The sequence below is a fragment of the Symsagittifera roscoffensis genome, chromosome 3, assembly GCF_963678635.1.
Source record: "Symsagittifera roscoffensis chromosome 3, txSymRosc1.1, whole genome shotgun sequence".
Taxonomy (NCBI): Eukaryota; Metazoa; Xenacoelomorpha; order Acoela; family Convolutidae; genus Symsagittifera; species Symsagittifera roscoffensis.
Genome location: NC_087064.1, coordinates 26,863,389 through 26,887,441, shown reverse-complemented (window position 1 = coordinate 26,887,441; position 24,053 = coordinate 26,863,389). Strand labels below are relative to the sequence as shown.

General features: G+C 43.7%; 2 protein-coding genes across 2 annotated transcripts in view; both read right to left on the bottom strand.

The window, feature by feature from the left end:
- LOC134841275 (rho GTPase-activating protein 18-like) overlaps positions 1-24,053 on the bottom strand; it is a gene marked incomplete in the record, with an annotated part of 195,183 nt that overhangs the window by 15,239 nt on the left and 155,891 nt on the right. The window contains 2 exon segments of the mRNA XM_063857156.1: positions 5,193-5,383; positions 5,659-5,731. Coding sequence (XP_063713226.1) covers positions 5,193-5,383; positions 5,659-5,685 — 218 coding nt within the window.
- The window catches only part of LOC134841276 (prolyl 4-hydroxylase subunit alpha-1-like), a 538,710-nt gene that overhangs the window by 358,775 nt on the left and 155,882 nt on the right, over positions 1-24,053 (bottom strand). The window lies entirely within an intron of this gene.

The window sequence follows — 24,053 nt, the reverse complement described above, 5'->3', positions numbered from 1 at the left end:
CGCTAAAGGTGCTAATAAATTGCCATTGTTATGCAACAAAAATGCGTCCAAATAGAAACTTAAGGCAATCACGCAAATTTGCATGTAAAACTTGGCAATGAGCAGCCAATTGTGTCCAAATTAAGCATTTCGCGAAATTTCTGAATAGCAGTTTTTAAACAGAGGCAAAGCTTCGCTTCGCAAACACTAGCGAGAACACGACAAAAAGCAGCTCTATAAACTGCAATAAGAAAAGGTAGAAATAAGCCTCGAATTAGTTAAAATTCGACGTCTCGCATTCGATCTGCGACCTAGAGATTATGAGTCTCACGCACAAACCACTCATCCATGCACGAGTAATAATTCGCAAGCACTAGCCAGAAATAAAGCAGAGAACAGATGCTATGAAATTTCCAATGCTAGATCGTGATTATAGCAAAAAAGCCACCAAATAAGCGAAGACTTTCCATTTTCAATTAACACTTTTATTTGCGAGTTAGGTTAGAAAATAAAGGTTCGTTCTAATACACTAGCTCCTGACTAGCGTAAATATTAGATTGTTGAATGAAACTTTTTTTGGTTCAATTGATGAAATGAAATGCATCAACTGCGTTAACTTATTACTACTCGAATGTCAAAACACGTGCTACTAAGCTGCCAAAGCAGCCTGGTACGAAAGTGCCACCAGAAGCAGCACTAATTTAGGTTGGAAAAAAAGATGGCTTGTGGTATTACACTACGCTTCAATTGTGTAAAGATGGACTAAGTGTACCATTTGATTCTAAGCACGCATCGGATTTTTTTAATCGCGCTTTAAATAACCCAAATTGAGACAAATAAACAATATAATATACGCCAAATTCATTCAAGCCAAAAAATTTTGAAACTCAATTGCCTGCACTAAAACGAAAGTTGAATTGACTTTCGAAAACGGTAAAAATTGCTGAAAATTCCGAAAAAGCTAAAACTTTCCGCGTTACATAAACCGACAAGTTGCTCCGGTAACTAATCCGACGAAATATAAACTGACACAATACAAAAAGTGAGACTTTAGAAATCAAAATTTTTCTTGTTTGCGTTTAGTACAGGTCTTGTCCGGACTTTTAACTTTGCTAGCTTACAGTCTTCCACTAGAGCTACGCTCTATTCTCGTTCACCTTCTTTCTAGTTTGTTGATAGCGGACTACAATTCCGGGACAATATCGCATGATACGAATTTGGTTCGATAAATTCTTGCTTGTTTGAAACACCTCGATGTTAATGTTTCTTTTTTGACGTCGCGGAAAGTTTGAGCATGAAAAAATTTTCAGATCCTCAGACCACCAATAACAAATACTCTCTTGATGGGGACATGTAAGGGATTGTTTTTCTTTATTCCTTACTCTGGCATCGTTAACAGTAAGGAGAATTCCTTTCCGATTCCTCAATTTCTTCCCATTTCCATGTACTGCATTTGCATTCAGTTGTTGATATTTTCAGGCCACGTTTTTCGATCCGCGATAAAGTATTAGATTTGGTTTGACTGCACCCAGCCTTTCTTACCAGACGTTTTAGTAGTTCTTATTACGTTTTTAAAAATTTAACTAAGAGGCGAAGCTGAGCTTCGCACCACTTGTGGTACAATATTTTTAGGATGGATTCACCATGACACTAAAAAAATTAGCAAACCGAACTTCGAACTATATTATAGAACAAAATGCTTTTTTTGAAGTTTGAATTTATTTAAGTTTTTCAAGGAGGTCCTAGTGTGTTTGAATTTGGGCATTAAAAATTGGTGTCACAATCTTATTGATCTCAAAAGTATTACCGAAAATTTTAGTGAAAAATCGGTAAATAAGCCGCCAGAATTGAAGCTGATATCCAATAAGCTGAAACTCAGCCAAATATTTTCGCCAATAAAAAAACATAGGAAAAAATTTTATGTAACGCCCACATAGGATTCACGATAGCTATATAAGTAGCGTATGCAAAGTAGACAACATAATTTGGAAACTAAACCGACAGAGCTAAGTCGACAGCCATGATGCCGAAACTAGTACCCTTTTCTTTTACCTTTTTGGAGTAGTAACTAGTAGCCAGTAGTTAACTTTAAATTTTCATGAAATTGAGCATGTCAGCAGCATTGAAGAATCATAAATATTTCAATTGATTTTAGTCAACTAATTTTTAACCCGAAAAAAGACTACATTTCGATTTGATAATGCTTGCCAATCGCAAGCGTAAACAACTACTAAAAACCATTCCTACGAAGCAAGTAACTAAGGACATTCAAGATGCTCCCGAGATACTCACACTGCGCCCTCCGAAAAATTTTCTCTAATAAGGAACTTCTTCCCCGATCAACACGGAGCGCAGCTAAGATCTGCATACAGTCCCTTACAGCAATAGAATTGACCCCAGCGGCCGGCCGAAGTAGCTAAGTTTCTGAAACTCGGCCCTAGCTCGCTTGACGCGCCCCCTACGGGCAAATAACAAGAACAAAACAACTACAACAACAACCAGACCTCTCCTATGTCTTCGCGCCTTAGATCTTTGTCATCCCAAGCCTTACCTTTGCGCTAAATGGGCAGAACCAGCCATTGCATTTAAATTAAACTTCGGTGCTTCAAACAGATTGATGAACGTGAACATAGCTTATTGATAAAAAAAATATGAAAACACAACGAAATTAAACGCAACTGCAAGAATAAACGGGGGCATCTATCAACGCAAACTATTTCGTAAATTGAATTATTTAAAATTAGTTGAAAAACAGTCCTAAAATTAAAATTTTTCAACTGAAGTGGTTCGGATTTTCAATTTTTTTTAGTTCTTTGAAATTTTGGAAACAAAAAGAATTTGAGAAGTCAATTTCGAAGCATGACTTGCAAAAATTGAGAGCACTTTGACATCACCCAGGTATAACGTTGGGGATTTCAAGTTCGGAGGTTTTGTAAATCTAAGGTTTTAACACAGAGGCGAAGCTTCGCTTCCCAAACACTAGCGAGAACAAGACAAAAAGTAGCTCTATAAGTCTCGCACACGAACCACTCAGCTACAGATGCTTGCTAGATAACAAACATTAGCCACAAATAAAGCAGAGATCAGATGCTCTACAATTTCGAATGCTAAAAGGAAACTTCCAAATGAATGAACACTTTAAATGAACTATTATTAGCGAGTTAAATTAGAAAAAAGAAGGTTCATAATAATACACCAAGCTGATCGCTAGTGTAAAAAACGTTCATAATCATACACTAAGATGATGTTTTATGTAAAAACCGTTGAACAATCATAAAAAAAAGTCAAAATTTAAAAACTGAAAGAATTTGAGTAATGATAATGAGAGCTTCGATTAGCTTTGTATGTTATATAGGCTCCAAAGGGCTAATTACCCTTGCGATCAGAAAAAATATTGCAACTGTTCAAAACACAATTTCCTGTTGTCAAATTCGTCCAGACTTTGCACATGGGAGTTACGCGCTTCGACTTGCCCTATATATAATTATCTATCTTTTACATACTCACTACCTCGCCATGTTTTAGCTTTTTTCACCGTAATTTTTGCAGATTTTCCTTAAGAATTTTTGCACATTTAAGAGTTTAAAGTCTTATCTCTTATTATCACTAGTCAAATTCTTTTAGTTTTCAAATTTCGACAAGAGTTTTATTTTAACCTTTAAATGTGCGAAAATTCTTTGGGAAAACATGCAAATATAAGGGTGAAAAAAAGCTTAGGTGAAAAAAAGCTTAAACATGGCGAGATAGTGAGTACGTAACAGACAGATAATTATATGTAGGGCAAGTTGAGACGCGTCAACTCTCATGTGCAAAGTCTGACCGAATTTGATAACAGGAAATTGTGTTTTACACAAATGCAATACCTTTTCTGATCGCAAGCGTAATTGCACCACTGGGGCCTATATAACATACAAAGCTATTCAAAGCTAACCCAATATAAAAAGCTGGGTGAATAGGTTACTTTTGCGCCATTTACACTTTTGATATTGGATAACGTTATGTGCCTTCCACCCGTAATGTGCAAATAAGTTTTAATTGAGCTGAAAACAGCCAAGTCCAACCGCAAAAATTAAATTTGAACGAGGACATTTTTTTAGAAAGAAGCAAAGTTGCACTTCGCATAAACAAGCAAAAATATGACCGATAACTTTACTGGGAAAAACTGAATGAGTAAAACTTTGAGTCTACAAAATTTCTTAAGTGACGCACGCCAATTATGAGTACATAATTGTTAAGTGACGCAAACCAAATATGACGCATTAGCAGTACCAGTTAATAAGAAAAAAAAAGAAATTTACCAAATAACATGTCTCAATTTATAGAGCGGACGCATTTTAACTAGTACATATACGAAAAAATTCATTAAAAACATCCGACCCTGCCCAGGTTCGAACCCTCTTATTTTCTTGCGGGTCTCATTCCATACCTCTACGCTACAGATGCTTGATACCTTGAAGCTAAAGTGCTAATTGTAATATGATAGTCTGTGTTAATATCCTTAGCATTGACTGTACTTAATAGCTGGTTATTGATCAAAATGAACACATTTTGTCGCAACAATATTTGCGACTTAGGTTGGAAAAAAACGATTTCATACTATAACACAAGCTTCGCTTGTCTAAAGACTATGTTGAGGGGAAAAAAACAAAAACACAAGACCTAAATAAGTGATAAACCACTTAGTTTATTAATACTTAATCAAATTCAAAACGCTAAAGCGAAAATTAAGCGTGAGCAAATAATAAAAAAAAAATTTGTCCTGAAAAATTTTAACGGCCTAAATAAGTGACTTCACTTCTTTCATTGACACTTTGAAAGCTTCGGCACCTACGAGATTTGAACCCCAATTCAATTTCAAACTCCATTGAGAGTGTTATTACGTTCCAAAATTTTTATTAAGCTCAAATATACTGATTATGTGTCACCCGCACTCGCCGTCAAAGCCTGTGAGATGCATTGCCAAAACTCCTCCAAATACAACATTGTGCTGTCACTTGCGAAAAAGAAAGCAACTAAGGTAACAACGTTTAAACCAATAACCACAAAACATAACCCTAAATGTTGCGTTCGACCATTGTATGAAACAACGATGTGAACATGAAAAGCCGTAGGCCTAGAAATGTTGTATACAGCAATGTAGCATGATAAATGCTTAGGCATATGAATAGTAACATATTCTCGACGTAAAAATGAATTAGCAGCTGAAATTTTACCTTTTATTAAGGAGGGTTAGCCGCTTTTCGACAGTAACGCGTTGCTGACGTGTCAAAAATGACAGTTGCTGTTTAACAGTGGCGTCTTCAATTATATTTCCCTTTTCAAATTGCTCAACTGCAGTATCTAATCCCACAGCGCGCAGCCATTCCACTTCCATTCCTCCTTCATCTGTATTCGAATCATCGTTCTAGAGCAAAGCAGCGAGATTCAATGCAGAACACTGTAGAAGACCTGTCAATCTCTCAAACCAGAAACATCACCGTCATCACCAAACAATTGGAAAAGGTGAATGAACAAAATCCAGCCAAAAAAACATAAATTAGGCTCAGCTTAAAAAAAAAACTACCAAGCAAGAGTCAAAAATCATAAAATCAAAAAACAGATGAAAGAGTGAACAATAGGTCATTGACTGAAAAGGCTCATTTTTTTCATAAAATCTGATAAATAAGTAAGTATATGTACCTGATATGCGTGATCTGCACTATCCATCTTGAGCAGATCCCAAAATATGAAAATACATAACAAATACGATCTAGAATAAAGTGTACATGCCTGGAAAATTTTATCATCGAAATAAAATCCGGCGTGTTTGCCTGCCGGGAGCAGACCCCCGCTGAGGTGTTACATTTATGTTTCGAATGAACACAATTTTGCTTCCATCAACACAACCAGTTTGGCCGAGTCGGTCGAAAAATAGCAGGCCTGCGTCGAAAACACTTACGTTACCTTTGGTCGAAACATAGCCCTTTTCGGTCGGGTCGATCGAAACAAAATATGAAAACTTTAATTGTAAAATGATATTCAATAACATGATGCAATTTATGATGCGATAATAACATGATCCAAGTGTATGTCATGCAATTTTTGTTCAGTCATGTACAATGTATATTTACAGAAAATTCTGGTAACAAAAATTACTTCGCCACCGAATAAAATCAAATTGTTTCCACGATGTTTTTTTTTCATAGGTTGCCAAAGAGGGATCTTCACGAAACTAGATAAAAAATAAATCTTCAACTTAAATTTCATAGTTTTATAGGCTATGTTGCTGTTGGTAATGTTTGCACTTGTGCCTTTATTTTGGTTCCAATTAGTAGTAGTAGAAGTAGTAGTAGTAGTAAAAGTAGTTGAGGCTTCTGGGAAGTCACGCTTCCCAAGGGTTTATGAGTCCCGTCATTTACATGTTTTCATCAAGTTAAGTTTGAGTTTTTTCCAGTTGTTACAGTGAATGCATTTGCAGATAATTCTCCAAGTGCATCTGTTTAGATAATTGAATTTTCTGACAAAGTAATACCAATAAAGTTTGCTTATTGATTTTTTGTCAAGTTGGTTCCCTGGTTCCCATATTCTTCTTAGTGTTTGATGACGATGTTGTGTAAGAGTTTCGTTCTGTGAAAAAAGTTTTCGTCTGATTTGTTCAGTCTGTTTTTGTTGACTGCATGTTCTCCTCTGCTGTGTTGGCGAGTTTTTTCTTCCTTAGAAGATTCAACAGCAATTGATATGTCATATTTGGAATTTACTAAGGATAAATTCATGAGAAGATCGTGCATTTCAACGTAGAGGCATAATGGCAGTAGTTTAAGTTTGACTAGTCTTCCTTAGTAGTCAAGATTGTAATTAAGAATCCACTTTGTGGCCATTACTTGTACTCGTTCGAAACTTACTAATTTGGCTCTACTTGGTGACCAAGTTTGTGAACAGTAAGTTATAATCGGGACGATGTAGCCAGTATACGAGTGGAGTTTGTTAACCCATGAGCACGTAGCGGATATGTTTCGGTTTAATTTAAAACTGAACCACATAACTTATTTTTCGTGGCGATCGAAATATGACTCAAACACTTCAACTGGGGAGACAAGGAACCCATAAAGCCATATTTTTTTTTTGCGGGGACTTTTTTTTATCGATAATCAGAAGGTCAAAGGTATCATAGTAACCGAGGATACAGTCAGGAGTCCCGTCATCACGTATTCCAGTCAAAATTAGACTTAGAATCCTACTGATATGGATGTGGATTATAAAAAAAAAAAACTTGTACGGACAAAAAATAACAACTTTGAAAAAGTCTGAACTTTCTAAAAAAAAAGTCCGAGCTGACAAATTCAAAAAAAATTTTTTGATAAAAAGTAATTTACAATTGTTTTCTCAACTATGTGTGCATCGTCAGGATTTTACAAAAAGACTAATCTAGAAGACGACAAAACACCAATATACAAATTATAATTACTGTAACTCATACACATTTTGGTTCTAAACCATCGTGTTAAAAAATAAACCAAAATTTAGAATAACTCAAACACATTTTAATTCTTAGCAATCTTTTTAAGAAATAAGCCAATCACAGTTCACCTCTCAAATTTTTATTTATATTAAAATAATTGAACCTCTTTAATTAATTTAAAGATTTTGAATTAATTTAACTGGAAGCTTCTGAGTCAGAGTTTGGATATCAACAAAGCCAAAGGGCCTGATAACCTTGAAAACATTCTTTTGAAAAAATCAAGCTGTTCTATCTCTAAATCTCTGTATCTACTTTTTAACACAATTGCTAATGTGTTTTTCCGTCAACATGGAAAATAAGCGAAATTGTTCCTATCTTCAAAGAGGGAGACAAACAACTTGTCTCAAACTACCGACCAATAAATCTACTAACGGTTATCTCAAAGGTGTTAGAAAAATTAATTTTTGATAAAATGATTTCATCAGTAAAATTAAGCATCTCAAACTCACAACACGGCTTCCGTCAAAAATAATCTACAGTTACAAACCTCATTGAGTATCTCCGTGAGGTATACACTTTCTATGATAATATCGAAACAAATTACCTGGCTTGCCTCTACCTAGATTTCCAAAAGGCACTCGACAAGGTGAACCACGCATAGATCATTGAAAAGTTTAGGAGCTGTGGTTTCACAGTACAATGTTCATAGATGCTAAAAAGTTATCTAACACATAAAGAACAAACCGTTCGCATTGGACAAGCAGTATCCGAGCCATTTCCAGTACACCGTGGTGTGCCTCAGGGGTCAATTCTTGTAACATTCGCCCGGAAGTACATATCGACGGAAAATAAAGCTAGGTTCTAAAACGACTGGCTAGCGTCTAAACACATCTCTGCATGCTTTTCACCGTCTCTGCCAAAGCCAGTTCTATTGGTGGTCTTTCTAACATCGGCTCGACAAAAAAAACGTTACTGTTTCCGGCTTGAATCAGAACGCTCTGATTGATTTAATTATATGCAAAATAGTGAGCTCATGGCTGGGTCTCAGTATCCCGAGACCACGAGGTCACTCCTAAAAACAAGGCGACACTTATTTATTATACTACTATTATTTTGATCAGTAGATAAAAACCATCATCTCCATCGAAGATGGATCAACCCTTTTCCCCAACTCTTAGCTTCTCATTATCTGAAAACGAATTTGGTATCAATTAATTTCAACTCAAAACATTCCGAGAAGCTGAAAGTTGTTAAAATACCGAGTTACAGTTCTCTCCCGAGACCCTTCCGGATTCTGCAATCCGGAAAAATAACGCTCTTATTTCTTCTCGGAAGGCTGGACACGTCGTCCCAACACCCTTCCTGGTTCTTGTGAACTGCTCTGTAACAATTGTAGCGGCACAATCGTTCAATCGTTGCAACTCGGAGTGGTTTCTGACAATTCCTCACAACAATCTCAACCTTCCGCCGTTTTTTCGTTGTTGTTGTCACTGAGACATTTGTTGTTCTGATTTCGCAGTTTCAGTGGGTGCGAAATAATAAAAGATTACGTGTCTTCCACCTCCAGTTCGAAAAATTGAAAATTAGTATGTCAGTCAAAACTAACCCTTCCCGATTTGTCGGATCGTCCAATTAACGTCATGTAACAGTCGCCTACTTCGGTCACATATGAGGTTAAAGAAAAATAGGCCCTATAACCATTGGCTCAAGAGTCAGGGACACTATCTCTTGTGTTTTTCCACCTCGAATGGTTGGAGGCAATTCGGTTCACTTGCGACGTGAGACTAAAAACCCGTTACAGCTTAAAGCCACTACCAAAATACCCCCACTCTAGAAAATAAGAACATCCCCATAATTAGGTCTCAAAATACCCAAAATACGCGAACGCCGTTAAAAATAGGGTCGGAACAGTCCGTTTGCTTACTTTTTATTAGACAGTGGAACTTTGATCCATTTCAGATGAATCAACCTGAAACTCTCCTTGCCACAACATAACAATCATAAAACACACTCCAGAAAATTAAATTGAGTACTCACATATCGGCACATTCGAGAATTGGGAGAACTAAATTAATCAACAACTCTAGCATTTAGTATAATAACTTGAGAAGTTTGCTACTAATAAATTCCAGCAAGGGAAATAAGTTTTGACTCGAGAATTAAGTTTTGGAACTGGACCATTGGGTTACCCCAGCTGTCCACCTTTCCACTGAGGGTTCACTCTGGTTCACTTCTTCTTTGTCTTTGCTCTGTTTACAATCGCTCTGCTTCCTATTCAGGATAGGACAGCTCTACTCGCGTTTGATTTATATCTGGAAATTGCGAATAGAAATTTCCCGCTGTTTTTTTTCAATTTTTTTCCCGCGATTGTAATTCGGTTGTTCTGATCTTGTATTTCTGAGATTTTCAGTTTTCGCGAGAACGTTGAGCATGACAGGCTCAATTCGAACTTTTGAAAAATTACATTTTATCCCAAAATTACGTAGTTCGTATTCCTCAAGGTCAAACTTCCAAATATGACCGACTGGCACATACTCCCCGGACTCAAGATCGATGTCCTCATCGCGTTGTGCCGTCTGCCAGATAGGCCCCAGAATTCTGAGTGTAGCTCAAGATAGTGCCAGTGGTCATTTAAAGAAGTTTGCAGCAGACTTAAGTTTATCTACACCCCAAAAATCACAACCATGTAAAATTGTCACACTTTCGCTAAACAGCAATCAATATCTGCATACACCTGCACTTTTAATTCCTGCTTTGCAGGCTAATGAATTAAAATTTCTTTTGTCCTATCCAATCAGGAAATTGTCATGCAACATTTTGATTTACATAATAATTATAGCATATTAATAACAATTATTTTGTTTCCTTACAATTTCTTTTTCGTGACCCGGATTTCATCCGAATTCACACTCGAGCCCCTTTCTTTCTATCTCAAGACTCAAGAAACCCACATTGAGACCTCTGCTCATTTCGTATTCCTAGCTTTCGAAGTGCTAGGCCCTGATGAGTTTGACACCGTGATCTGCCTTAGCAGCGGTTCCTCATCATCGGAACTGATTACGATCTCTTCCCACGCTTTTAATTGTTCGAAGGATCGCATCCACTCCCTCTGCTCTTGCAACCTCTCTGCCTGATTTGGTAAACCTTTCACTTTCAATTCCCTGTTCAAGCAAAAGGAATTGTGCAAGCTCACGTTCTTCGCCAAGTCCTCCTCCAATATCGACTCTCTCGCTTTGGTATTGTCTCCAGACACCCTACCGACTCTTTTCCAACCTGTCGTGATTGCATTTCGATGGGTCACCAAAGGTCTCTTGAAGGCTTCCGGTCATATCTCTGCCAGGAAATGCCGATATTCTTTACTATGTTTTTCCAAGTGGTCTTTCGTCATCATATACAACCAAGATGTTAACGTCGCTCGAAACCACAGGAAGAATCTCACGCGGCTCCATACGTGCTTGATCTCCATGGGTATGGCAAATAACTTGCACGCCGTCTCGAATAACTCTAGTCTTCTGCTATAATCGATAGCGTATATCGATTCCGCCGTTGGTGTCTTCGACTCCCTATATTTCGTCACATTCTCCTCGATCCATCGCAACGCCAACATCGTACTCACTACCAAGATGGTCACCTTCTGCTAATGATCGGGTAATCCGATTGAACGAACTTCTTCCACATCCCACACTAAGCAGAGGTTCGAGTGCTCCGGGTACCACACTGTCTGTGCCAAGCAATGGTATGGGCATTCCCCATGTGTAATCTCTATGCTTCGGAGATTGCGTTCTCCCGAGGCTTCCAGCAGAGGCTCTGGTTCCATCATTTTCTCGTGCGTCATATCATTTTCCTCCTGCGCTGGGACACTATTCATCGGCTTCCCGATGTCATTTTGTCTCTCGAAATCAGTCGTGTTTTCGTCTTCTAAGCCCAATAGTTCTTCCCCCCAGATTTCACTCAAGTCATCTCTTTGTGCCATTGGCACCAATCCCAGGATCTTCCTCAACAGCCTATGTGAATGATGCGACATTCGAGCCAGTCGTACGCACTTGGGTACCGAGAAGGCCTTGTCCACTAGTATCCTTTGGCTGGACACCTCCACCATTGCCATGTGCAATGGATAGTGGCTCCCACATAGGTTGGTCATTACTGATCCCACCAAGGATTTTGCATTTACAGGCAGACCATAAACTTCGCTCACGGGAAATCCAATCTCCGCCTCTAGACCAATCTTCCACCCTCTGATATGTTTCTGGGTGGTTTGCAACGCCCCCGGCCACGACTCCACGCTTAACGCAGTCACCAGATGGTGTTCAGACTCCAGCATCTCAAGTGATTGCAGACTAAACATTCTAGAGAAGAACCCCAGCGCCGTTGCTATATTCACTGTAGTGTTCGTATAGCACTCAGCCACTATCTGCACCTCGCTCTTCTCTCTTTCTGTTATGTCGCCAAACCAAGCGACTAGGTCTTCTCTCTGGAAAGATTGTATTCTGACATATGATTGTCCATCACAGGTGTGCTCTCCGCCTTCGCACGTCAAGTCAAGACAGCTGCCAGGTTCCAACTTCTTTACTGATCCTAGCTTACTCGTTGCTTCGCCCGACTTTTTACTCTGTGGTAGGATCAATTTGTGTATCACGTCCAAAGTTCCTAGATTCTCATCTTTTGTTGGTGTTAGCCTCACTCGTTCCGTGACTTCCTCAATCAAACTTGCATGGGGATGTGGACACCAGGAGGGTCTCAGCAATTTCCAAATCGTTCCCAAATTCGTAGTCATCATGCCATTTTCATTCCCCATTCTCAATTAAACTCTCTTACTCGAGCGCGGTACGGTTATCACCTTGGGTGTCGCCTCAAGTAGCAGGCCTAGGCTCAGTTTCTCCCTCTCCATTGAGTCAATTACGATTATCTTCTCTGTCCAAAACTTCAATAGCTCCGTCACCTCGTGATTCCTGTGAGCGCTCCCGGCCTCTGAGTTCAAGAAAGGGTTGTACGCTATCCCCATCACTCCAGAAACATATTGGTACTCTCCCCGTTTGTTGATTCTCGGGTAATCCTCAGTCAAGTTCAAGTTACGATGCACATCATGCCCCTTCAAATTTCTTGTTCTGGAATCTTCGTATTTCATCAAGTTTCCCATGATTCTCTAGGGATTGCCTCGAGTCATCTTCCTTCTCGATCCCCGTACTCTGGTACACATTCAGTATGACGGTGGAGACTCTTCTCTCAATGGTTTTGCTCCCCATGGCCTTCTGATGACACGCTTGGACGGTACTCTTAGTCATTACGGACATTATCCACCTCAAGAAACAAGTGCTATCTTTTCTTCTCGCCTGACTCATCCCGGAATTATCTCTCGCGACATGCTGTACCAGCATCTGGTATACTTCTAGGCTTTCGTTGCCCAATTTCAATTTATCAAGTTAAGTCAATACCTCCAATTCTATTCCCACTAGGCTCCACGCGAACATCAGCTGCCCCGCTGTTCTAACGAAGGGATTTGCCATCAGAGGCAATGCGGACGAAGGTGTTCTCATCGCCTCCTCAAAGTAATCCCGCAACAAGCTCTGCCAAGTCGGCTTTAGCTGACTTCCCAATTCCAACTTGTTGACCTCGGCTTTTTGAGTAGCCCAATTGCGACGCTTGCGGAACACCCCGCAATCAAGCTTCTTCAGACAGTCCTCCAATTCCTTCATCGTCTCTAGGGCCACCCACCAAGGTCGAGCCGTGTTCCTTGTCGCATTCTTCTCAAGAGGGTCGCTGGTCACTTGTTTGCCAATAGCTTGATGTTCGCTCGAATTCCATTCTTTGTCAACATCCACTTCCCATGTTTGTCCATTCGTCGAACCCTTTTTCGAGCCTGCCTTCTGAGGTTTGAAAGCTTTTTCCGTTGCCAGACTCGTCGAGACCTCTATCTCCTTCACTACTTCGGCTAGCTTCCTTGGTTTGGAGCTACTCTTGTAGGCTGCAGTCTTCCACCTCGCTAGAATCATAGGGGCAGTCTCCCTCAAGTTCTTTTCAGAGACAGCATCCGCCGACGGGCTGCTCAACTCCTCTACCTCCCGTTTCATCTTCCGAGACTTCATACCTCTGCTTGGGGGCGTCGTCACTATCATCACCGATTCGACCTCTTTGTCCCGGTCCAACCTTCCCGACTCTTGCCTCCCCCTTCTCGAGCCTTAAGGATATTAATATCTTTAATCATATTACTAGTCTTAAGTCTATCCTTCCCTTTAACCTTAATCATTTTATCATCAGTTTTTTTTTGTTTCTGAGTAGAGCTGTCTTTACATTCATCGTTCCCGGTCTTCTGTCGCGTCTCTCTCAATTTGACCATCTTGTTCAGTAACTCCTTTCTTGCTTTCTCATCCAGCCCGGTGCCCATCAAGACAGGTTCCCCGAATTTCACCACTGTGCTCCACAGCTCTTCTTTGAAGTCATCTAGTGTGATCTCACTTTCCATCTTCTGATTAAATTCACCCAAGAATTCCCTCCATGCCTTCTCATTCAGAGTCCCCAAGAACATGCTCTTATTCCCTTCGAAACTGTTCTTCTTACTCTCTTCTGTACTCAAGAGTATCATTCCCATGTTGGAAGTTTCGCTGGTCAAGGGTAATTCCAGGTTCTTCCGAGGGGATGATGTCAGAGGTGGCGTGGCCCTGTGCCGCCCAATCATCACCGCTTAGGTCCTGCAACAGTTGCTGAGCGGTGAAATCCTCCTCAGCTGGTTTTGGTTCTGGCGTATCACCCACTTCCATTTCCTCTCTTGCTTCACTGAGAGTCTCATCCATGCTTTCTGCCTCTGATTCGGCTCGCCTTTTCTCAAGTATGTCCCTAAATCTGTTTTCTACGGGACCGCTCCTCTTATCTCCAGGGGTGCCCACTGATAGCGATGAGGGTGTTATTGGATTCGGCTTCTTGTGTTCCGTAAGAGTTACATATAAGGAGCCTGCAGCGTCCAGCTCTTTCTCCTCCTGTTTCATCTCCACCCGCTCTAACCCGTAGGGCGCCCGGTACTTTCGAGTGGCGAATTTCGTTTGATCTTTCAACGCGATGTGTCCTTCTGTCACGATCATTCTCCCGTCGTTCGTCCCATACCGGCAACATATTCTCTAGATTCGCTTGATCGAACCTCGAATTTTGGAGGCATTGAGCCTCTCATTTTCTTCGCTTGAGTCGTCCACGAGTTTATTTTAATGTCGCATGTGTGGAAACAGACTGCGGCTGTGTACCCTATGAACAAGGGGTCCCAACCGTCTGTGAACTCCTGCTATTGCTTCTCCACCATGGCTCTCGCGTATAGGGAAGGGACCATCAACGGGACCATCAACGGGACCATATTCATCCCCAGTGTCATTCTCCTGACTATCGGGAACTCTGGGACCACGGTTGGCAGAATCTCTCGCTCAAGTATTGTCTCTAGCTCTCTCTTCACCAGATCAAAACTCCCCTTCCATGCCGGGATTCTCAAGAGCTCGTGCTTATCCGCTGCCAGGGGGTTCAAATTCCAGAACTTGGGGTAGGCCTCAATGGGACCCTCACGTTTTCCCCCCATTCTGCACTGCAGCTGCCCCCGGAAGTTGAGTACCATTAGTTCGGGATCTTTCACCTTCCCGAAGAGCAATGTGTCGCTCATCCGTGCCCTCAGCTTTTCTTGCCCGCACCAATTCAGCGCGGTTCCGTGTAGCACGCTTATTAAGCTCACGTGCGCCACTGAGTGTCGATACGCCATCACAAGCGGGTCGGGAAAGGCATATGTCACTGCCGCCGGTCCGTAGATGCAGGTCACCACCTCCTCAAGCCCTCTGATCATCCCTAGGGGATCAGATCTCATGGCTAGACATAGATCCGTCAAGAGAGGCATGCTTCCATTCGCCTCCTTCCATTCCTCTTTCGTTTTGAGATTCTTCTCTTCTCCCGTCAGGTATCGATTCTGCATCAAGTGGTATTCCACCAACAGCGTCTTCAATCCGGCCGTACATTTGTATGAGTAGGTCTCCGTGCTGGGATAGGCTTTCCCGATCGACAGAGGCTCTCCATACTTCATCAATCTATGAAATGCGGTCAGCTCTCCGTAGGTCAAGAGCACTAGTGTTAAATACCTATCGATTCGCAGTGTTTCCACACCTCTACTGAACATGTAAGCCGGACCCATGTTAAACAGATACCTGGGGTAGACCAAGTATAGGGCCAGCAAGAGATTTATGGGCATGTGCAGCAATTCCTGCACGAACGCGTCGAAGATGGTATCTCTCGCGTAGAACACTCTAGCCATGTACCTCTTCTCCCAACAATGACTCAAGAATTCCTCGTCTTCAGATCACCCTTCGCGTGTTACCTCCAGAACCCCCCAATGGTAACTTCATTTACTGCCGTGACAAATCGTCCTACTGTCATGTCCCTGTCCTCTGCCACTTCCAACTGTCTCTCGAGAAACTCCCATACCTGCTTGATGAGAAGTGGTGCACTCTCCCGCGTCTTGTCCGTGGCATTCTCTAGCCTTGATGTCAGGAACGGCCAACTGCCTCTCTCCTGCGTTAGACGTTATGCCATTGCTTCCAACTGTTTCTCGGCCGCAGCCACATTCTTTCTCTCGTTGCTCGGTCCCCTCGCCTTACTGGTGGAGCTCGTAATAATCAAATCCATGCTTCGAAACCATAGACTCGCTGCCAAGTGGTTAATTGCCGGGTGGTCATTCCCAATTTCTGGACTAAACTTCAACTGTCAAGCCAGGTTCGAGATCTCAAGCAAGATGACCTCGTCCAGTACCACAAGGATGTCCGCCAATTCATAAAATCACCTCAAGGCATGAGACACATCAGCCCATGCCGCTGCCAGTTCTGACTTCAGGAGCCTCAAGTTTGTCGGCTCTAGCTTGCGATTGGGGGCAGCCATCAATACCCGCCACGCGTTCCCTTCCGCTATCAGGATCAACATGGCATACACGAACTGCAAAGCAGGTGGCATAATCGCGTAGCCCGGGGACGTCGTAAACGCCACTCTCGTCTTGGGTCCGAATCTAGAAGCCACCGACTCTTGTACCTCGTTGATCGCAGCGAACAACGTTTGAATCGCCTCCCAGATCTTCATGGGCGTTGGCGCCTCTCCCTTCAGGTGCTCTAGTAATCCTGCCGAATGCAAGTGATCGTTCATTCCTGCAAACAGCAGCAACTCCGGCTCACAAGGCATTTCGGACTTGATCGCTACCACCAGGGTTAGCATCTAATTTAGCTCGGCGTCAGGCAGCAAATACACCTAGGTTTCCGGCCAAAACAACTTGGGAGACGTCCCTTCAAAATCTGAGCTTGCTACAATAATCACTCTTGCCGCTCCCGGGTCTGATCGATCATATACTGCCAGCGTTTTCGACAACTGTGAGTTTCCACAGGGTCTGCCATACCTAACCTAGCGCCCTCGTACGCGGCATCCGGGAGTCCCATGTCCCCCGGCTCAAGCAGCTTCTCTACCACTCTATATTGTGCGGGAGTTGCCACCCTGATTCGGAATACACTTATTCGGTGCTTGGGAGGTTCCACTATAAGTCTAGGACTTCCCAACTGCTTAAGTGGTCTGTAGTTTATCGGACCCATCACCGACTTCAGCGGGATCCCGGTCAAGTCGGCTGCCTCCATCTTCTTTGCTCTCGAGAAGTGCGCTTCATGGGCTTTTAACCAATCCACACAATGTTGTCGACTCAAGTCCTCGTGTGACACATCCTTGAGTCCGCTAGATCCGCTAACTCCTCTCTGCACTCCAAATCCTCCAGATGCAACTCTTTTGTCCTCTCCGAATATCGCGTCTTGATCGCCTCTTTTGTCCTCTTCATCCTCTTGTCGTCCAGCACCACTACCGATGAGACCAGCGTACTCTGGGGCGTAGAAGACTCCGCCTCCTTAGCCTCCACCGGTGTGGACCCTGGTTGCCTGGTCCGGCTAATCCTCGAACTATCTCTCGAACCAGCTCTCGCTCCCAGACGGCTAGATAGGGAAATAGGGACATCGAAAGGAGGGATCGGGGGTGGACCCAAGTGGAACTGGGCCATTTCTATCAGGTCCGACTCTAGCTGGTTTATGTGTCTCTGGAAGACATCATTTAGCCATTTCGTTCCGTTGGGCGCGTCGAAGTGAATGCCATACGAGGATGCATCACGCGGGAGGGATTGTTCCATCAGGTCGGCCACGTCCAGCAACCTCACGGGGAGCACGCTTCTCTGCTGAATCTGCCTGATTTCCCCATTAATATTTCGCACCTTCTCATTCATTTCCATCGCATGCTGATCAAACATCATGTTGTATGGGACCGTACCGATAGTGAGTATTGTGGGATCAAACCAAATCCTCAGCTCTTGAAGGATACAAATCATCTTCTCTTGTAACTTCATTACCTTCCTAGATTCCCCTCTAGACACATCATTGGTCCCCATCATCAGAGTGACCGTATACATCTTGACCATATCCAACATCTCCAGGGACGCCAACATCTGCGGTGTCGCCGCTCCAGAAAAGCTCAAGACCCCAACCTGCCAGTATGACTGGACCCGCGTCAGCACCCGTATCAAGCTGTCCCCTATGATCAGGTGAACTGCACCATCCGGTATCCTGGGTTGAGTGAAATATTCAGCCCAGGACGCATCATGGAAGCAGTCCCTCCTGGCCCGCTGCGCTGCCACCCAATCTATCCGCTTGTGCCTGTGGTATCCGCCATCTTTATTCTTCTTATAACTCGCGATTGTCACTTTCCTAACTGGATGGTCTCTCCAAGTACGATGTCGCCCTTCTTTCACTGAATCGTCACGGGCTCTCGACTGCATCCTCTCTTGTAGTGCCTTGAGACGTGATGAACCCGACCCAGCTTGGCTAGCGCTTGTGGTTGAACTGGGGGTATAACCTGGGAGCTTGACCTCCATCAAGGGCCGCACCGATTGCGTATCCAGGCTATGCACATTGAGTAACGGCTCGGGTGGTATCCACCCCTCTAGGCCCTCATTCATGTGCTCCTGGGCCGCCCGGTCTAAGTTAAAACGGCCGCTGGGCCTAGGAGCCTCATCCACCTCCATTCGCGATTCAGGTCTCGATGCTGTGGTGGCTGGCTCTCTTGCTCCTGTCCTTTTTTCTTTCTGTCTTGCACGCTCTCGTTGTCTTCTCTGGAGCTTCTCCATTTCCGACTTCAGCTGCTCGCAGTTCGCCTCGTTTTCTCGGACCCTCTGCTCTTGCAGGTACTCCGCCCTGAGCATGCTGAGATCACTCCACGCCTGATCTCTCTCGAGGACCGCCTGTTCTCTTCCCAGGTTTGCCTGGTCCCTCTCAAGCTTCGCGCTATCCCTGTCGAGGTTTGCCTTGTCCCTCTCCCTCTCTGTCCTCTCTAGTTCCCTCTTCAGGCTGCTGAGGTCCGGGTATGCCTCCTCTGTCTGTTGAGACCGTATCATGGACGACGGCCTGCTCGTGGATTGAGCCGCGAGCCCTGCAGGCGGTCTGGCGGGAAGTGGAAATTCTCCCGCACCATATTCTGTGTTGTTATTCAGGCCGGGATTCCTCGCCAGGTCGAACCCTCTCACGCCTCCGTCCACATTCCAGGACAACCATCTGGTCTGTTCTTGATTGGATATCCCTTCCGTCGTGTAGCCAACCATCAAAACAGCTTCTGTCGCTGATTCTCTGCATTCCCCCTGCGCCTCTAACTGCAGGATGGCATTCAACATCACCGCCATCCTCTCATCGATCTGGGTGTAGTCCAGATCCCTCAAGCGTTTGTACAGCGTGGGTCTCTTGGGTGCCGCAGGCATAGATTTCCCAAAGCGATCTGCCATTGTCACAATCTTTAGATTATCTCACGTGTTACCCAACTCGAGAATTACCTTGTGAACCAACTTGAGATTTGCCTTACCAACCAACTTGAGTTTTACCGTACCAACCAACTTGAGTTATCGAGAAATATCTCTTTCGATTGTTGCTGATCGTGAACTTTGTTCAAGACCTTCTTTTCTTTTTCAAATGAGTGTGTCTAGGTCGTCAACTCGATTTAACACATCAATCTGAAAAAAACAAATCCACTTTTTAGACTAAGGTGTTATGTTCCTAACCTAAACCCCCCATTATTGTGGTTAAAACATTATCTCTCCATTTGTGTTACTAAAATAGTTCAATTGGAAGTTTTTTAAGAGCATGCAGATTCATTTAATGTTTTAGCACCGTCACTCTTTAAATTATAATTGTCATGCCAATTACGTTAAAATCCATCTACCTGCTCCGAGATCCCTATGTACCCCTACTCTAGATCCCCATGTACCCCTAACTCAAGACCTCCCTTGTCCACCCGCAGCTCAGGCGATGCTCAAGTAGTATTTCTTGTGTAGGTGTACCATTATTTCTGTTTCTGCGAAGACCACGTGTAGGATAGCGTACAGTTCCCTTGGGCTTAACTTGCCCCTGTTCAGGTCATAGACCGGCATCGAGACCTCCATTATTCCTCTTTCGACCATGAAGTCTCGCAGCCTTGTTAGTGCCGGCATCACGTGCTCAGGGTCTATTGTGTTCCTTTCATTGACCCTCGTTACCAGAAAGCACAAGTACTTCCCCGGAACTTGTGAGACTGATGGGGGAAGCGCAGCCATTCGTCCCAGCCCCGGTCTCTGCCTGAATAGAAACTCCAAGTTCTGATACTCTCTCTTGAAATCGGCCTCTAGTCTTGATTTGAAGCTCATGTCCGCCGTTATACAGATCGCGCTGGTCCTATCTGACAAGATGAAGTCGCTGTCCGTTATCAGGATGTTCTCCGAGTATTCATTGGGTATTTCAAATTTTGTTTTGAAGTTTCGTCCTATGGTAGGCTCGGCCTCTTCCTCGTCCAGTTCTAGCCCACTGGTCTCTCTCACTTCTCTGAGTTTCTTTATCATCAAATTTTCGGTGTAGGTAAGTCCTACTCCCACTCCCCGGACAAAAATATTTATCGACGTCCCCGTCGATAATGCTGGTTCTAACTTATCTGGCGGTATCTCGAGCGGCCTGTCGGTTGGTGTCCAACCGAAGAGGGGATCTTCTGTTATCACCTGTTGTTCTGCTGACCCGTCGACCTGATGGATGCTTTGCTCTTCATCTCCTTTGCTCTTGACATCACGCATCCACTCTAGTTTTCTCAGGTTTGTATTTTCCCTCCTCTCTATCTCGCTCTGTTCCAGATCCGTCTCTTGTTCCGGTGTGGAGTAGTCTTCCTGTGGCTCTTTGCATAATTCATCAGGCTGTATCTTATCAATCAAAAAGTCATCCCCGTTACCTATTGTACCTCATACCTGGCCGTTTGCGATTACCACTCCTGGTTCCTGCTCTTATCGGCAAGTCTGGTTCCGTCCATTTTGGCACCTCGTCCTGCTCCGGATCGTTCCAGTCTTCTTCCACAAAGGATTCCGCCTCTGAGTCCGCTTCTATCTTTTCATTATCATCAGAACTCAATTCCTCGTCGCCATCATTTTTCTCTCTGGTGCCCTTTTCGTTGACCTTGCAAGCTGGCTCCGCCAATAGGTACTCGAGTCCCTCCATATTCTGTGGTACGCACCAGTCTTCTGGGGATGGGACATGAGGTTTCAAGTTTTCATAATGCGCTGCACGCCCCGTACTCAAGCGGTAGAACCGTCCTTGCTGGTGCACTTCCGTTATCATGAACGGTCCTCTCCATTTCTTAAGTAGTTTCTTTGTCCCTTTGGAAGACCCATTCTGGAAGACCCATACGTATTGGCCCACTGCATATGGTTTCGCTTGCAGTTTTTTCTCATCGTATTTCTTCCGCTGTCTCATTTGTGCCTGCGCTGTGTTCCTCCTGCAGAGCTCGTTTAGTTCCTGCTGTCTCTTAACCAGTTCTTTCACATAAGCTTGAGGTGATGTCTTTTCCCCTTCGTATTCTGGGTAAAAGAATGTTAGAGGCATCGCTCTTTCCCTGCCCGTCAACATCATGAAGGGACTGATTCCTATTGTTGAGTGTTGCGTTCTGTTGTATGCCCCTACCACTTGCGGCAGATATTTATCCCAGTCGGTCATATTTCTTGAGCAGTATACCCTCAGCATGTTCACCAATGTTCTATTCTGTCTCTCCACTAACCCGTTGGTCTGGGGATGGTAGGTCGTTCAGTGCGCTTGAGCAATGTGTGACCTCTTCATTAATTCTTTCGTCAGGTCCCCCACGAAGGCTTTGCCGTTGTCCGACTGAAATGTCATGGTACAACCATACCATGATATCCATTGTGTTATCAGGTGGTCACAAGTCTCCTCTGCCGAGACTGTCTGACACGGCACCGCTTCTGCCAACTTTGTGAAATGATCCATTATGACCAGTATCTGGTTGTATCCCGAATCTGTCATACAGATCTTTTGATGGTCTATCTGCACAACCTCGTTAAATTCCGAGCTTTAATTGGACTTGAGTGGGAACTTCATCTTCCTTGGGTCTTTCACTTGCAGGCATGCCAGGCATGCATTCACCCATCTCTCGCAAGCCTTCCTTAATCCTGGCCAGTCAAACCTGTGAAGTATTCTTTGTTGCACCTTGTCTATCCCCTGGTGCCCCATTTGATCATGCGATCTGAATAACAATTCAGTCTCATACAACTGGGCAGTATGATGAGGTTATGCTTGTGTAATATCTTCTCCTCATCTTTTCTCTTGAATGCTACCACCCCATCAGCTGTGTGATAGAGAAAATCTTTTCTGTCTTTGTAGAAATTGCTCAAGATCTTGTAGCTGTCTTCTTCCAGGTTCCCCTTCTCTTTGGACCCCGTCCGGATCCATTTGGAGAAGTTACTTGTCATCTTGTCATTCTTTTGGGCCCGTTTTAGATCCGACAGCCTATATCTCGCCTTGACGTGTTCTTTTAGTGCCATTATCTGACCATTCATTTCTTGGGTTGTAGATGTCATCCTTCAGCTTTACGCATACTATTCTCCTCATGATCTTCCTGTCATCTTCTGGCACCAGATTTGTTCTGACATTTGAGTTGCACGATAGCTCCCTAAGTCGTTTCCTCGACACTGCAATTTTCTCAAGTTCTTCACCTCCTCGCACTTCCTGCTGATCCAAGTTGTACGTTCCTGAGGAGGGATCCGTCTGTAGCTCCCTGTCGCGGTGTCTCATCTTCTCTTCCGCCAGTATCATGCATAGACTATCTTTTCATCGCTGTTGTTCTCCGAATCGTCATCCCAATCTTCACACTCCCCGGACAATTTTTCTTCTCCAGCATCTTCTTCCACTGTGGGCCACTTCCCGGTCTCTTGTCCTAGTACAAGGTTTCAGCCTCCTCCTTAAATGCCACTTTCCTCTTCCTAACCCGAGTCCGCTCAAGTATGTCATCAAGGATTTTATCAGCCAATGACTGCACGACTTCTTTCCCGTCAGATTTTTCTTTTAAGGAGTCCTCGCCACCACCCGTTTCATTCCTTCTCAATATCGTGACTTCCGGTTCCTCCGTACTCTTTTCTTTGATCACGGGTTTATCGTCTGCCAGTTTCTCCAGTAATCTCATCAAGTCTTCATCTATCTGTGCATCTCCCGTTTCTACCGGGATGAGATCATAGCCTTTTGCCTTGAGCGTCTCCCTCACAATTTTTGACTTGAGCATTATTCCTATCGGCATCCCTCGGGTCTTCTTCAAGATTGTTTTCTCTGGAGGCTCCTTTGGTAATTCGGGGTGATCTTCTATAGGTTTTGCCTGACTTGTCGTGCCATCTCGTGAGTGGAAGACTATCATATTTTTTCCTTATCCATGAAGGAGAAGCCATCTTTGATTTCTGGCCTATCCGCCTCCCTCTGTTCCGTCTTCTTACTCAAGCTATCGGCATTTTGATGTTTGTCTCTTGTCCTATGCTCAATTATCATGTTGTATCCGTCCAGGCGAACTATCCACCTTCCAATGTAGCTCTGGTCCATTGAATACGTTTTCAGCCAGCTGAGTGCCCTGTTGTCGACTCGCAGCTTGAACGGCTCCCTGCCTAGGTATGCTCTATATTTTTCGACAAAGGTAACCACCGCGAACATCTCTGCTTTCGGCGCCCTGTACTTCATTTCCGTATCACTCAAGACTTTACTCCCGTACGCTATTGGTCTTAAGACTGTCTTCCCGTTCCATTCCTGTTCTTGATGGAGAATGCCCGAAATTGCGACTACCGACGCATCCGTGTCCAGCACGTACATTTCTTTTTCCGTTGGCATCCCTAGCACCGGTGCCTCGCACAATTCTTTCTTTATTCACTGGAATGACTCTTCCGTCGCGTTGTTCCACGTGAACTTCTTGCCTTTGTGCCTCATTAGTTGTTGCATCGGGTATACTTTTTCCGCGTAGCCCTTGATGAGCTCCCTGTAATAGTTCGCAAAACCTAGGAAGCTCATCAATTGATGTTCCGACTTTGGCGATTTCCAAGTCAGAACCGCTTCTACTGCATCTGGGTCTGGTCTGATGCCATGCCTGTCCACCATCTTTCCCAAGTATTTGATCGAGTCCTTGAGTATCTCGCAATTTGACGGTTTGCACTTTAGTCCTGACCTCTTCATGCATGCAAACACCTCGTCTAGTCGCTCGATGTGGTCTTCCAGTGTAGGCGTCGCTATTACCACGTCATCCACGTAGCACATTACCAAATTGCCGTATTTCTACCTATCAA